We start from the raw sequence: 13,751 nt of genomic DNA on the forward strand, positions 1-13,751 counted from the left end.
GAATCAGAGGAATGCAAGGACTTCTCTGAGTCCAGTTTGAAAGTTGGAGACAGACGGTCCAATAAAGCTCAGTGGGTCAGATGCTACTGACAGGCAGAGAGTGAATATCATCTCCCACTGGCACCTCGAGTAACCTTCTGTACCTCATGATTGAATTCTAGTCAAGTGAATCTCAGGCGACTGAAGGCAGAGACCCTGTCTCATTCATCTCTGGTTACCGCCCTGGTGCCCAACACGAATTAGCGGAATGAATAAAAGGCTTGTGGTTTATTTAGTTAGTGACTTTTTTGAGGTTACTAATTGTGTCTTATGGTCTGAAATGGTTAATTTGCCCAAACTGAACAGTTGGCTCTTTTTGTCTGCTAAAATCTGCTCCATGTGGCTAGCTCTTCATTGCAGTGAGACACTGGGAACTTTAGGGAAGCTATAGAAAGGCTAGGCACACTTTGAGCAGCCCATGAGATGCCCTGCAAGGAGCTGGAGGCCACATAATGCCAGTTGCGTAAAATGCGCCAGTGAGTATCTACAATTGCAGATCAGTGAATCCCTTCACCCCATAACTTTCTGTGTACTGAACAGACCCTGGGACTTTGCTAAGCATTCCTCATCTATGACTTCAAGCAATTATCATATAAACTCACAATGCAAGAGAGTTTATATGATAATTGTCATCACCATCTTGCAGGTAAGGCTTCTGAGATGGAGCGTTAGGTAACTTGCCCAGTATCAGTCACTAAGCCTCAGTGAGTTCAAGTAACTTTCTCAAGGTCAGAATTTCTGAGAGGCAGAAATGGTTATTTTTATCCATACACAACACACTTTACTATAGCACTATGGAGAGCAGAGGACACAGCCATTCATTCCCTTGATATTTATGAAGTATCTGCCATATGCCAGGAGAGTATATATCTACTGTCCTGTGTTCTAGGTCTCAAACACTGAACTAAACACACAAAACTCTGCCCTCAGGGAGGCTATATTCCAGTGGCCCCAGGCAGTGTGAGCTCTGCCACCTCACAAAACCATCCACAACCATTTTTGGCCCTGGCGATAGCTTACCTCCTTAAGCCATGGAGCTCATGATACATGCACCATGTTTTCAGTCCCTAATAGCTCTCTGCTTCTTTCAAAATAAAGAGGGGATGGTCAGATGAGTAGCAGACTACCATACCAGTTGCCTTTTCATTCTCTGGTGGTGAGGAAGGTACTGTTTACAGACTCATTTGACTCTTAGATGAAAATTGCAAAAGCTGCCTCCTTTTATAGTCACATGGTAAGTGGCTTTGCTGTGTTCTTTATATTCTGGCATGGGTAAGGCTTATTATAAGCCTCCAGGAGGCAAGAATCTGTGTCTTCTTCTTTGAAGCCCCCTTAAGTTTTTTTTTTTTGGGGGACAGAGCCTAACTTTGTCACCCAGGCTGGAGGGCAGTGGAACGATCTTGGCTCGCTGCATCCTCCGCCTCCCAGATTCAAGCAATTCTCATGCCTCAACCACCCGAGTAGCTGGGATTACAGGTGCACACCATCATGCCTGGTTAATTTTTGTATTTTTTGTAGAGACAGGGTTTCGCCATGTTGGCCAGACTGGTCTTGAACTTCTGAGCTCAAGCGATTTGCTTGCCTCAGCCTCCCAAAGTACTGGGATTACAGTTGTGAACCACCACGCCCAGCCCCCTGCTCAAAATTCTTGGTATCTTTCAAGGAAACTCTCAAGTGCTTGGGATAATGTTAATAATATAAATTATTTTGCATATCTTATTAATATTAATGATATTGATACTCTTTCCTGAATACTGTGTGCTAGGAACTGCATCCAACACTCTACATCTATTATCTCATTTAATTCTCACCATGACCTGCTTGTTCTTCTTCTTATTTTCTTATACCCATTTTACAAACAAGGAAAACAAGGCTCAAGGCCCCACAATTCGAAACTGGATGCCTGGTGGTCCAGTCAACATGTCCTGGAAATGCAGATGAATGGAACCGGGGAATTCATCTGTGCCACTCCTGGTCTTCCTTCTTACCCTTCCTTAAACAGGCTTTATGACTGAGTGGGATGCTTTCTCCAGCACTGAACCCTTCCTCCACATGACACTCTCCACTTCTCTGACAGAACTTGGGCATAGGGGTCCTTTTGAAGAGTTCTTGCTGAAACCATCTTGTGCAAACAACCATCAAACCTTTGGGGATGATAGCTTAGGAAGAGAAACACGGAGCCAGTGGCAATATATAAAGCATTGACATTATTTTAATTTCTTTGTTAGTATTTTCCATAAATTGTTTCCATCCTACCGTACATGAAGTCATGATGAACTAACTCTGAGTAGGAGAAATGACAGGTTAACTTGCCTTTCATTTGTTTTCCATAATAAATGGAATATTTCCTTGAACACTTGAAGTCATTAACATTTCAATTTATTCATGCTTTTTCTTTCTGGCATCCTAATGGCATTATTGCTTAATTATATCTGCTGTATAACCATCAACGTTGATGGCTCTTTGCATGCCCATAAGTGCCATTCTCATTGTCTCTGTTAGCCTGTTGGTTTGAGGAGGCGGTTTGCTTTTTTATGCCATTCTACTTACTTTTTTGAGTATAGATTGTTAAACAGGGACACTGGGCCAGTGAATTAAGTGAGGCAGCACTGGGTGAGGATCCAAGCTAACTTGCCTTGTGCTTGCCATGTACTTACTAGGCGCTGTTCCAAGCATTTCACATGTATTAGCTTATTTACTCTGCCTACAGTCCTTTGAGGCAGAGTCTATTATTATCATATCCACGTCTATGGATGAGGAAGCTGAGACCTAGAGACACTAAGTGACTTGTTCAAGGTCGTACTAGGTGGGTAAGTGACCAGGCCAGGCTTTACACCTGTGTAGCCTAGCCCCAGCATTTCTCACCCTGACCTTACATCAAAGGTCTGCTCTGTCTGTACCTCTCTCTCCTTCTTTGTGGCCTGAGTCTTCCATATCAATTAGTATTGTTACTGTGTTGGATCTTTGGGTTAAAAAGGCAGAAAAGTGGCAAAATGGTAATGGGATGATTAGATGCTGTTTCTCATCTTTGCTTTAAACCTCCAAATTGCAGCTTTTGGCTAAAGACTCATGGCCTTCAAGACATTGTTAGAAAAAATAAACAAATAAAACACCAGATAGTGTAAGTAAGCACACATTTTAAAAGCAAGTTTAAAATGACCCCACCCCAGCTTTTGCCATTTGAAGATCAGGATTCAGGCCACATGCAGGCCATCAGGCATTCCCAAAAACTAGGATATTTTCTGGGATTTCTGGCCTCACTATTTCAAATTACAGGTGAGTTTTCAAGCAGGCTTCCAAAAATCAGGCCCCGAATATTGCCGAGTGCATCTGTGGTATGCCCTGAACTCTGCCTGGGCACATGCCAGGAGGAAAGTTAAGGTGGCAGCAGAGATGTGTGCATGTTCCCTTTAAAATGACACCTCAAATTAATTAGGCCTATGCTTTCGGCCTTAGAAGTGCAAGCCCAGGCCACTGATGTGGTAAGGGAAGGAGGCTCAGAGGAATATTTTAATTTTAGAAAAAAGGTCTCACTGTCAAAGGAATTGCTCTCTTTAATTCATTAAAAAATTATCACATTCCTTTGAAATGAGAGTAAAACTAATATTTCTTAATAGTTGCTCATCGTTAATATTATGCCAATTATTGCATTACTTTTGGCTGATAAATATTCAGAGGATAAATGAAGCCCACAAGATGGATTTATTCTCCAGCAGTACAAACAAAAACTTTCAATATTTTATATCACATAATTAAATGCTGTTTGTTGTTTCTAGAATGAGAACTTGGGACATGCTAATTAATTGCTTCAAGAAGATAGTTAGACATGTTTCATGGTTGATATTCAGAATCAGATATTTATAAACCCTGCACAACACGGCTGATGATTTACACTTGCAGAATAAATCCTACCTGCAGAAGTCTGGGGGCACCATGCCATAAACATTGATCCTGTCACAGAGCTCCAGTGCAATTGTCATTGTGAACCAGCCAGTGCTGAGCCAAGTGTTGGATATCTTCCTGTAAGGAACAATAATTAAGTCTGCAAGCTGGTAAAGTAACCATTATACCCACTACCATCTTTAATTCTTTCTGGAGTAAGGCTAACTATAGACAGAGTCTCTCCCTCTCTCCCTCCATTTGGTAAATATCTGGAACTTTACCAAATTGACATCTCTTACTAACATCACCATATTCCACAGTACAGTCATAATTGATGTTGATGCTCATGTTGAATTTGTGACATTAAAAGATGCTCAAGGGACTTCTGCATCATCAAAGATGATGATCAGTGTTTCAGTGTTTAAGTGTATATGTTACCACAACTCAATTTCTTATGACAGTCCCCGTTTAACAACTCTTTCTTAACAAGAACACTTGAGTAACTAGAAATTCTCCTTGTTCCCCAAACAGGCTAGATAATGAGTAGCTTATTAAATATAAATAAACATGCACATGTATTTATCTATTAATCAATTGGTTGATTGACTGAACTTAGGGTGAAAGCTTGCCTTCAAGTAGACTAATACCAACATCTTGATTGAATGTCTTTCCATAAGAAGGGTACACTCAATTGGATATGGGCTAATGACCAGAGGAAAAGAGCCACAGGAATGCTTCTATTTAACTGAATATTTGCTTCATTTTACATATAAGAAAATTTTATTAGGAGACCAAAATTGACAAAATTTAAGGAATGAACTGGTGCACCCCACCATTCATTAATTTTCCCATTCAGACATCTGTAATGAGCTTCCACCATATGCTATGCCTTAGGATAACTGTGGAGACATAACGCCAAGGTCTAATGTGACCCTGTGAGAATGACTCAGCCTACCATGCTACACTGCTGTGGATATTAATTTCAATTCTTTGGGGGTTGCTGTTTTACTTTTCCTTCAGTGCTTATGGCATGCCTCATTAGCCAGTTTCAAACACCTTATCCCCAAGGTCAGACTGTCTGACTTTGCCCAGCCATAGCACCATTTGTGATGTGAATAACAGAGGTGCAGGAAGGCTTTTCTACTTGCACTGTGTAGCAACCATCCTTGAGAAGAAGGAAAACCTTCTGTCAATCAGTTTACATCATTATTTCCATTTCATATAAGGACCAAAAAAAAGAAAAAGAAAGAGAGAGAGAGAGAGAGAGAGAAAGGACATTTCGAAGGAGTCTTTCATTTTGTCCAGTACCTGACAGCATGGGTGGCTTAGTTATCCCTGAGGATCATGGCTTCAACTTTCTATTTCTTAAGCCCTTTGGTCATTCATTCCCCTATTCCATTGTATTTTGACCTGGTAACCTCCCAGGAAGCACATTTTAAAGCTCCTGGGAATAACATGGACTGAATCTTCCCTATTTCTATCATAACCAGCTGGATGACCTGAGGCAAGTTATTGTTGATCTTTGACCCTTCATTTCTTATCTATAAAGGAGACATAGGAATCTCTGTCCCTGGGCTGTTTGAGAGCTAAATGAGCAAGCATGCATAAAAAGCACCAAGCTTGCTATGTTGATACATTGACGTCTCTTCCTCCTCTTCTAGTTGCTAAGTTGAGCAAACAAGGTAAATAATTTCACCATTCCTTTCAGTGCTTTTTAGCAACCATGAAGAAAATTCTTCCAACACCCTGCTACTGGGGGCTGTGTAGGGGCCACCATCAGTAGTCAGGGCAGGTATTAGGAAATTCAGAAACTTTCAGCCTAGATTGGTATTAATGATTTTCCTTCTTTCTCATGAAGGCTATATATTCATAAGACCTTTGAGACTGAAGGAGCTGGGATGGAGTAGAGCTGACTGAATGGCAAAGAGCAAGAAGAGGAAGTGGCTTCCCTTAAGTTAGAGGCCGTTTTCACCTATGGGCCATGACAATGCACTGGCCATGTGTTCTAGACCTAATCTGGGTGAGTGAATAACTGGGAGGATGTGGAACCCAGGAAGAGGATGACAGCTCACTTATAGCTTCAGGAGCCTAATCTGGGAATCACACTTATATTCCCTCTGTTTTTAGAGCTATTGGACACATGAAAGGGGACTTTCTCCAGGGGCAGAAACTCTCCCATAACTCTGGTTCTGTTTTATGTGATGTCGTAGAGATCATAAACCACAGCCTGAATACAGGAGGATGTGGCTGCACAGGAAAAGGCTTTGTGGGTAAAATGGGGAGAAGAATGCAAGGTAGAGGACGAAAGAAACTAAAGTGAAGAGTTCTTTAAAGTGACACTGAAAATTCCCCAGACTTCCTAAACAACAGCCTTTTGGGGTCACATGCTATAGAAATGCAACACTTTGTGCTGTCTTTCTAAAACTCTTTGTTGAACTCTTTTTCTAACAAAGGAATATCTACTGTTTTTACACTTAATCAGCTGTAATGAAAGAATATGAAGAGCTGTCATGTGCTTATTAGGGAAAATTATCAGATATTCTTTTGTATGATGAAGTAACACACTGAGCTGATAATTCTATAGTGCACACTAAATTACAATTAAGGGCCTTTCTGCTCCACCAGAATCTCATTTATAATCTCTATGGAAATATTCTTCCTGCAGTTATTTCATTTATGCTTCCTTTATCTAATTACTATAATATTGGTTCTGAATCATATTTTCCTAATGTACCCTTATTCAATTATAAAGTTATTTTCAAGTACAGTTACTTTTTAATATCAAAGAATACCACTTGGCCATCTAAGTCATTTGTCATACTTCTTAATTGCAGATTGTTCCTGAGCCACTTATTTTTTTTTTCCTTTTTTTTCCTTTTTTTTTTTTTTAAGGTTTTTTATTTTATTTTTATTTTATTTTAATTTTATTATACCTTTAAGTTCTAGGGTACATGTGCATATACGTCGGCAGCGTTGCGTTACATATGTTATAGCTTGTGCCATGTTGGTGTGCTGGCCCTCCATCAACTCCAGGCACCCTTCATCAATTTCGTTCATTTATATCATGTATATTACTCCCAATTGCAATCCTCTCCCCCCTCCGCCCTCCCATGATAGGACCCAGTGTGTGAATGTTCCCTTCCCCGAGTCCCAAGTGATCTCTTTGTTCAGTTCCCAACATATGAGTGAGAACGTGCGGTGTTTGGTTTTCTGTTCTTCGTGATAGTTTCCGCTAAGATGCATGGTTTCAGGACTCAGCTGCATCCATGCTCCTAGAAACTCATCCTTTTTTATGGCTGCATAGTATCCCAAGACTGAGCCACTTATTTCTCCACTTTTAGGGAGGGTGAAACTTCTATCAATCACAATCTATTAAATGACTCTATTTCTTCAAAATATTCACCCAAAAGGAAAGTCCTGATCATGAGATCTGCAAGTTAGATATTCTGCACTTTATGTATCAGATGCTAGTGTTTTGTTGGGTTTCAAGAGAAGCATGCATTGAGAAATACCATTGCATGCTAAATGTTTTAGGTTTTAATTGACAGAATTAGTTTTGTCCTGAAGGGCCATTTCTGACTTGTTTCTTTCAGCTTGGAGCAGGCTACAGGTTAAGAACATTAAGTCAATAGAGTATTGGCTTCTTTAAGATGGTTTCCCGAAGGCAAGAGGCACAAAGTTTCTGGAAGCAGCAGTGTACTCTGGCATCTTCCACATTCATAAGTGTGATTCCCCCGAGTAGGGACTACATGGACCCTGGCAGATGGATGTCTGTGGAAAGAGGCCCACCAGCCCCTCTACAAAGCTTTGGCTCCCTCCTTACCAACCAGGAAGAAAGACCGGGTGAGAAAAAGCTTCTCATTGGTCAGAATTTAGTGAATTTAGTGAGCAGGATATGCCTTGCTGTGAGATGGCTTCCTAAAGATCCTGAGTGGCCAAAGGGTATGATGACTTAGTATCTAACTTATCAGCTTAAAATGATTTCTTAGGGAGTCTAGAACAATGTTTAATTATACTAAATAGCTAACATTGCGGCAGTGTTTTAGGAATACTTATTTAGCAATCAACCATTAAACTAAAAAGAGAGAAGGGTTTTCCGTTGAGACGGTTTCTACTTATTTCAGATTTTTCAACAAGTAAACAATGAAACTAAATAACTCCCCTCCTTCTTGATTCCTTATAAAATGTTTCCTTGATTAAATAACTCATTCAAATGAGTGACAGTCTCTCTTATCTGTGAGTTGCAAAGGTCAATGCACGACTGGATTTTGTGGCAGCTGGCGATTATCAGAATCCCCAACGTGATCTGTTGGCTGGGCTCCCCATGGTGTCTGCTGGGCCTTCCAGGGAGGAAGGCCACAGTGCCAACAGCCAGCTCTTCCTCCTTCCTCCACCAGATCCATGCCCACTCCTGCCTGGGCCAGCCCTTGACTAGTCACAAGGTTTCTAGGATTTAAAAACTATCTAGCTCTTCCACACAAAGAATTTGGGGGTACTGGATTTAAGTATTTCTTTGAGACTATTCTCTAATAATGAGTTGCTAGCCAAAGAATGGATTTATTACTTTATATTCTTTATTGCATTTATCATATCACTTTATTTAAAAAAAATTTATGAGATGGGATCTTGCTATGTTGCTCACACTGGATTTGAACTCCTGGGCTCAAGCCATCCTCCTGCCTCAGCCTCCCAAGTAGCTGGGATTATAGGCATGCACCACTAAGTCTGGCTCTCCTTTAGTTTAAGATAAGCAATTGACTCAGTAACAGTTTTTGTAAGAGGGATAAATTACAACATAAATGTATAACAGTACAGGTTTTAGAATTAAGGAAATGAGGCAATTTGATTATTAGACCAGTCCATCCAGAGATTGGTAGTCACTATCCCCTTTTCATAGTAAGTTCACTAAGTCTCTAAAAGGTTAGATAACTTGTCCAGGTCCTCACAACTAGAGAGTGACAGAGCCAGAGTTCCAACCCAGGGCTGTACTCTCTAGTGGCTCTTGATTCTTCATTGTCCTTTCTTCACCTAGATTTGTCCAGCTGACATCTTTTCACCTCTCTTCTTCACCTTGTGTCACCCCCACCCCCAAGTTCTCCTGACTGCAGCCACAGGGGGCTTTTCTCCAACCCACTGCATGTTCTCTCACACCTGATTCCCTGGACCTCCAGTGAGGTTTCTCCCTCCCGCTCCCAGATCCTTTACTTTATCCAAGACTTGCTACCCTGGGTCTCAGCTTATGTATGTCTTTTTGAGAAAGCATTTTCCTCATCCCCCAGACCAGTAATTTCCAAAATCTTTCAACCTATAGTGAAAAATACATTTTTACATCGTGATTGAGGCACACACACACACAGTTTTAATTTCATTTCCTAAAGTGTGTAATTCAGTGATATTTATTTTACATTCACAGGACTGTGCAACCATCACCACTAATTTCAGAACATTTTCATCACTTTGAGAAGAAATCCCTATCCATCTATCTCCATCTCTATCAAACCGAAATAAAAGTTTCATGAAACAATACCTTGCCTAACTTACTGTGTGGGATGAATGCTGATAATATCTTTTCTATTCTACTCTGTTCCATTTTATCCCATTCTTCCCGTTACTTTAGAAAAAAAATCTTTCAGTGCCTCACTACATTGATTTCATGTCTTAATATGGAGTTGTAGCTAACAGTTTGGATTTCCATGGGCTGGGGCCCAGGGCACGTCTACAGCACCATTTTCTTCCCTCACAAGACCCTCAGTGCACTGGCTACTACTTGGTAAGTGTCCAAGACTTTATACACTTGGAGGGTGGGCTCTTGTGTTTGACTGTTTCCCTAGGGTCAAGCACAGTGCTGAGCAAATAGTGGGCACTCAATAAATATTGGTTGACTAAATAAATGTTTGCCTTTGAATGAGAAAAAATAAACCCACACACTTTTTTTTTGGTGAGTGTTCATGCAAGTAAACTGAAATGCAATAAAACTGTTATATTGCACTTTTAACCAATGAAGGCCAGTAGCTGTATAGCCTCTTCCTCAAAAATAAGGCCCTGAAATATCCATATAATTATCTCCATGCTTCTTTTCACTTTGCCTTGTAAAGTCAGCTTGAGCAGCCCAGTCACGCAGAGGACCCTACAAGTGAACCCTAGCAATGACATGAGCAGTGGAGCCCACAATAAAAACCTGTAGCAAAAGCTTTGCTTTGGGTGAGTCAGCCAACGATGACTTATCCTCACCGTCCCCTGCATCTTCTTCCCTGTGCCTTTGTACCTGTCTTTGCCAGTCTCCTGCTTGAAGAGCTCATCAAACTGCAGCATCTTGTGGCGAGTAATCATGAAGGCCTTCAGCCGGGGCAGCACCTGGCTCAGGAGATGCAGGTTGTTGTAGACCTGGCCCTTGCCGTCCCGCCGCATGTAGCTGCTGGGGCCCCAGAAGATGAACACGGTGCCCTGGCTCACGTTGAGCAGGTCGTGGCGGTTGCGGAGGATCCTTTGGATGCTGGAATGCGCGATGACCCTCAGGCTGGTGCGATTGCCCACGTCGCGCCCATAGCCGCGCGTGGGGGCGTCGTTCATGCGGATGACACACTCTGTCTGGTCAATCTGGGAGCCTTGCCGACTGTGCAGCAGATGCCCTGAGCTGGTCACCAGGGCACAGTCCCTGCAGTGCATTTTCAGGGGCTGGAAGGCAGGGGGAGAAGGACACTGTCAGGGGCAAAGGGCTTAACCCTCACTCAGCACCAGCAGGCTACTTCCCTGCCTTGGGAGAAGGGCACCCATCTCTCCTCTCCTCCCCGTCATGTCAGAGTATATCCCTTGTGCTGTTACTTTATGGACCCTTGTGTTCTTTTCTAAACGGGTGACAGGGAACACTGGACAAGAGCAAAAGGGAGTTAGCACCAACCTATCAAACATTGGACTAAGGGCTTTACTGATATGAAATAACCAAATCGACACATCAACCCAGCAAGGTTGCTCTCGTGGTCATTTTACAGATGAAGATACTCAAGCATACAGATATTAACAAATTTGTCCAAAGTTGCCCTGTATTCCTAGCAAGTAATGAAGTCATGCTTTTAGCTTTCAAAACTAGGTATTTTTGAGTCCAAAGTTACTACCAAGTTGAAGCAAAGACTATCCTGCAAATTGCTGTCAAACTAGTTGTGATGCTCTTAACTCACCTTATTGAAAGTTAAACACTGATTAAAATTCTCGGATGTTGTACAAATATGTTTATCCTAAATAAACATCAACTAAGCATCATATGGGAAATGACATGCTGATTGTAACCCCTTAGAGGCCACAATTTTGAAATGACAATTAGGATTGCTTCTTCTATTTTAACAGATGAGGGAGAGAGAAACTCAGTTGTCCCATTTTCATAAACATAAAGAAAGCCTCAAGCTCAGAGGCACAGACCCCATCTGGGAATTCCAGGGCCTAGGTTCTTCTCTCATCTGCAGTGAATACGCATCCTGGCGAAGTTCTGGCCGGGACATGGTGTTCACCAGAGACAACTTCAATGGCAGCGCTCAGTTCAATGCCCTGAACCCATGATTTGCTTTCAAAACACCTATGTCCTAACAAATTAAACATTCCCGTGTTCATGTTTAATGAGCAATATTTCTAGTTGCTGTTTGAAGATAATCTAATTAGGACCTGAGGCCAAGGCCAGAAAATGTACAAGAAAATAACAGTCAAGATGTTCTGAAGAGATGTTGCATTATTAGACTTTTTCCAGAGCCTATGCCCTTCTCTGTCAGCTTTGAACAGGACACGCTGGCTTCCTGCACTGTCTCAGGAAATTGAATCCAACTTAGTGCTGCATATATTCAGCTTTGTGTTTACTTTGGGAATTTCCTGAGACATGGCTGTGTCTTCAGAACTACACTGAGAGCACCTGAGGGCAGCCAGCTTCCCTCGCCTTGTGGTGCCTCAAAGCATCAGCTCTGGGATGTAGCAGGATGGGCCCAGCCTTGCTTCCACCACCTACTAGCTATGGGACCGTGGCAAGTCACTAACCTCGACAAGTCTCAGTTTTCTCATCTCTAACTGAGGTTAAAACCTCACTCTACTATGGTAGAATAAAAAAAATTAAGATACATACAGTATTAGATTGAGCCCTTTGAAACTGCCAATATTTGGCCTGCAAAAATAGCAACTGCATGTGATTGAACCTTTAGCATAGGATTGTCACAGAGATCATTCAATAAATGATAGGTGCTATCAGGATTATTGGTCAGTGTGGAGCCTTTTGCTCCTGTCCAGTGTTCCCTATCACCCATTTAGAAGAGAATGCAGGGGTCCATAAAGTAATTGTACAATAAGTACTCATGATATTAGCACTGACCACTTAGGGTTTATAATTGATGCAGGGCTTATGAAATGGAGGTTCTACCATTGCAAATTTTCACAATTCCCCCAACATCTAATTACTCTTACATGACAGGCACTGTGCTAGGCAGTCAGAATGCAAAAATGGGGCAAACAGCCTTGAAAGCTTATACTTTAGTGAAGGACAGTGGTCAGTAAAGGAGGACAATACAGTGTGACACAGTATGAGGAGAGGAGGCCCTGCTGAAGTCTGAGTAAGGGGCTGTTGAGAACTCAGCAAAGCTGGGGGCACAAAGGAAAACAGTGGACAATCAGCTAATATTTATTGAGTGCTTTTCAGCCACAACTGTGTTAGGCACTGTTCTGATTTTTTATAAATATAATTGCATTAATCCTTCAACTAATACTCTAAGATACTATATTATCATTCCCATTTTACAAATAAGAATATTGAAAGATAGAAAAATGAAGCAATTTGCTCAAGATCACACTGTAAGGTGGTGGCAGTGTTGAAATTTGAACCTCAAAACCCCGACTGCAGAGACAAAGGGACTCACCGTTATGACAACACAGTACAGCAGAATAAGCAGCATCAGTGTCATGGGATGTTTTCTCACCTCGCTGCCTCTTTCCTCCCTCTTAGAAACACAGTGATGCTATTTTTTAATCAGCAGTGTTGTTACCACTCTGAGGAGACTGGGCTCAGGGGATGCAGTAAAGTGACAAGAATCTTCAACCAAATACCTCCATTCCTTTGAGGATCATTTGAAATAGATTCATCTAACTACAACATTAAGTACATGATGCTGAAATGTGGTTGAGACCAAACCTTCTTCAGGAAGAGCCACATTCCAGATGTCCAGAAGGTGGCCCCTGTTCCCCTCAGAAAACTACTGAAACTTAGAGTAAGGAGTCCTGAATCCCTGGGCGAACTGTTGGGATGAGAGGCAATTTCAGTGGCCAAAAAAGGGAAGAAATGCTTAACTTAACTTTCCTCTCCCTTATTTTACTTGCACATCCCATACATAAATGATGAAGAGGGAAGAGTTCCATGATAATTTATTCAATGGTGAAATTCCTATTATGTACCAGGTACTGAACCTGGTGCTACAGATATTAGGTTAGTGCAAAACTAACTGCCATTAAAAGTATGCCCAAAACCACAACTACTTTTGCACCAACCTTAATAACACAATAGAAGAGCATACAGTTGGCTGGGCGCGGTGGCTCATGCCTGTAATCCCAGCACTTTGGAAGGCCGAGGCGGGCGGATCACGAGGTCAGGTGATGGAGACCATCCTGGCTAAGACGGTGAAACCCGTCTTTACGGAAAACACAAAAAAATTAGCTGGGCATGGTGGCAGACACCTGTAGTCCCAGTTACTTGGGAGTCTGAGGCAAGACAATGGCATGAACCTGGAAGGCAGAGCTTGCAGTGAGCTGAGATTGTGCCACTGTGCTCCAGCCCGGGCAACAGAGTGGGACTCCTTCTCAAAAAAAAA

At 41.9% G+C, this 13,751-nt stretch overlaps 1 protein-coding gene across 1 annotated transcript in view; it reads right to left on the reverse strand.

The window, feature by feature from the left end:
• The window catches only part of ST6GALNAC5 (ST6 N-acetylgalactosaminide alpha-2,6-sialyltransferase 5), a 195,671-nt gene that overhangs the window by 13,450 nt on the left and 168,470 nt on the right, over positions 1–13,751 (reverse strand). The window contains exons 3-4 of the mRNA XM_017877407.1: positions 10,187–10,596; positions 3,952–4,059 (exon numbers count right to left, since the gene is read on the reverse strand). Of these exons, the coding sequence (XP_017732896.1) occupies positions 3,952–4,059; positions 10,187–10,596 (518 nt within the window). The remainder of the gene's footprint in view (positions 1–3,951; positions 4,060–10,186; positions 10,597–13,751) is intronic.

Source organism: Rhinopithecus bieti, unplaced genomic scaffold (assembly GCF_001698545.2).
Source record: "Rhinopithecus bieti isolate Rb0 unplaced genomic scaffold, ASM169854v2 scaffold_10654, whole genome shotgun sequence".
Taxonomy (NCBI): domain Eukaryota; kingdom Metazoa; phylum Chordata; class Mammalia; order Primates; family Cercopithecidae; genus Rhinopithecus; species Rhinopithecus bieti.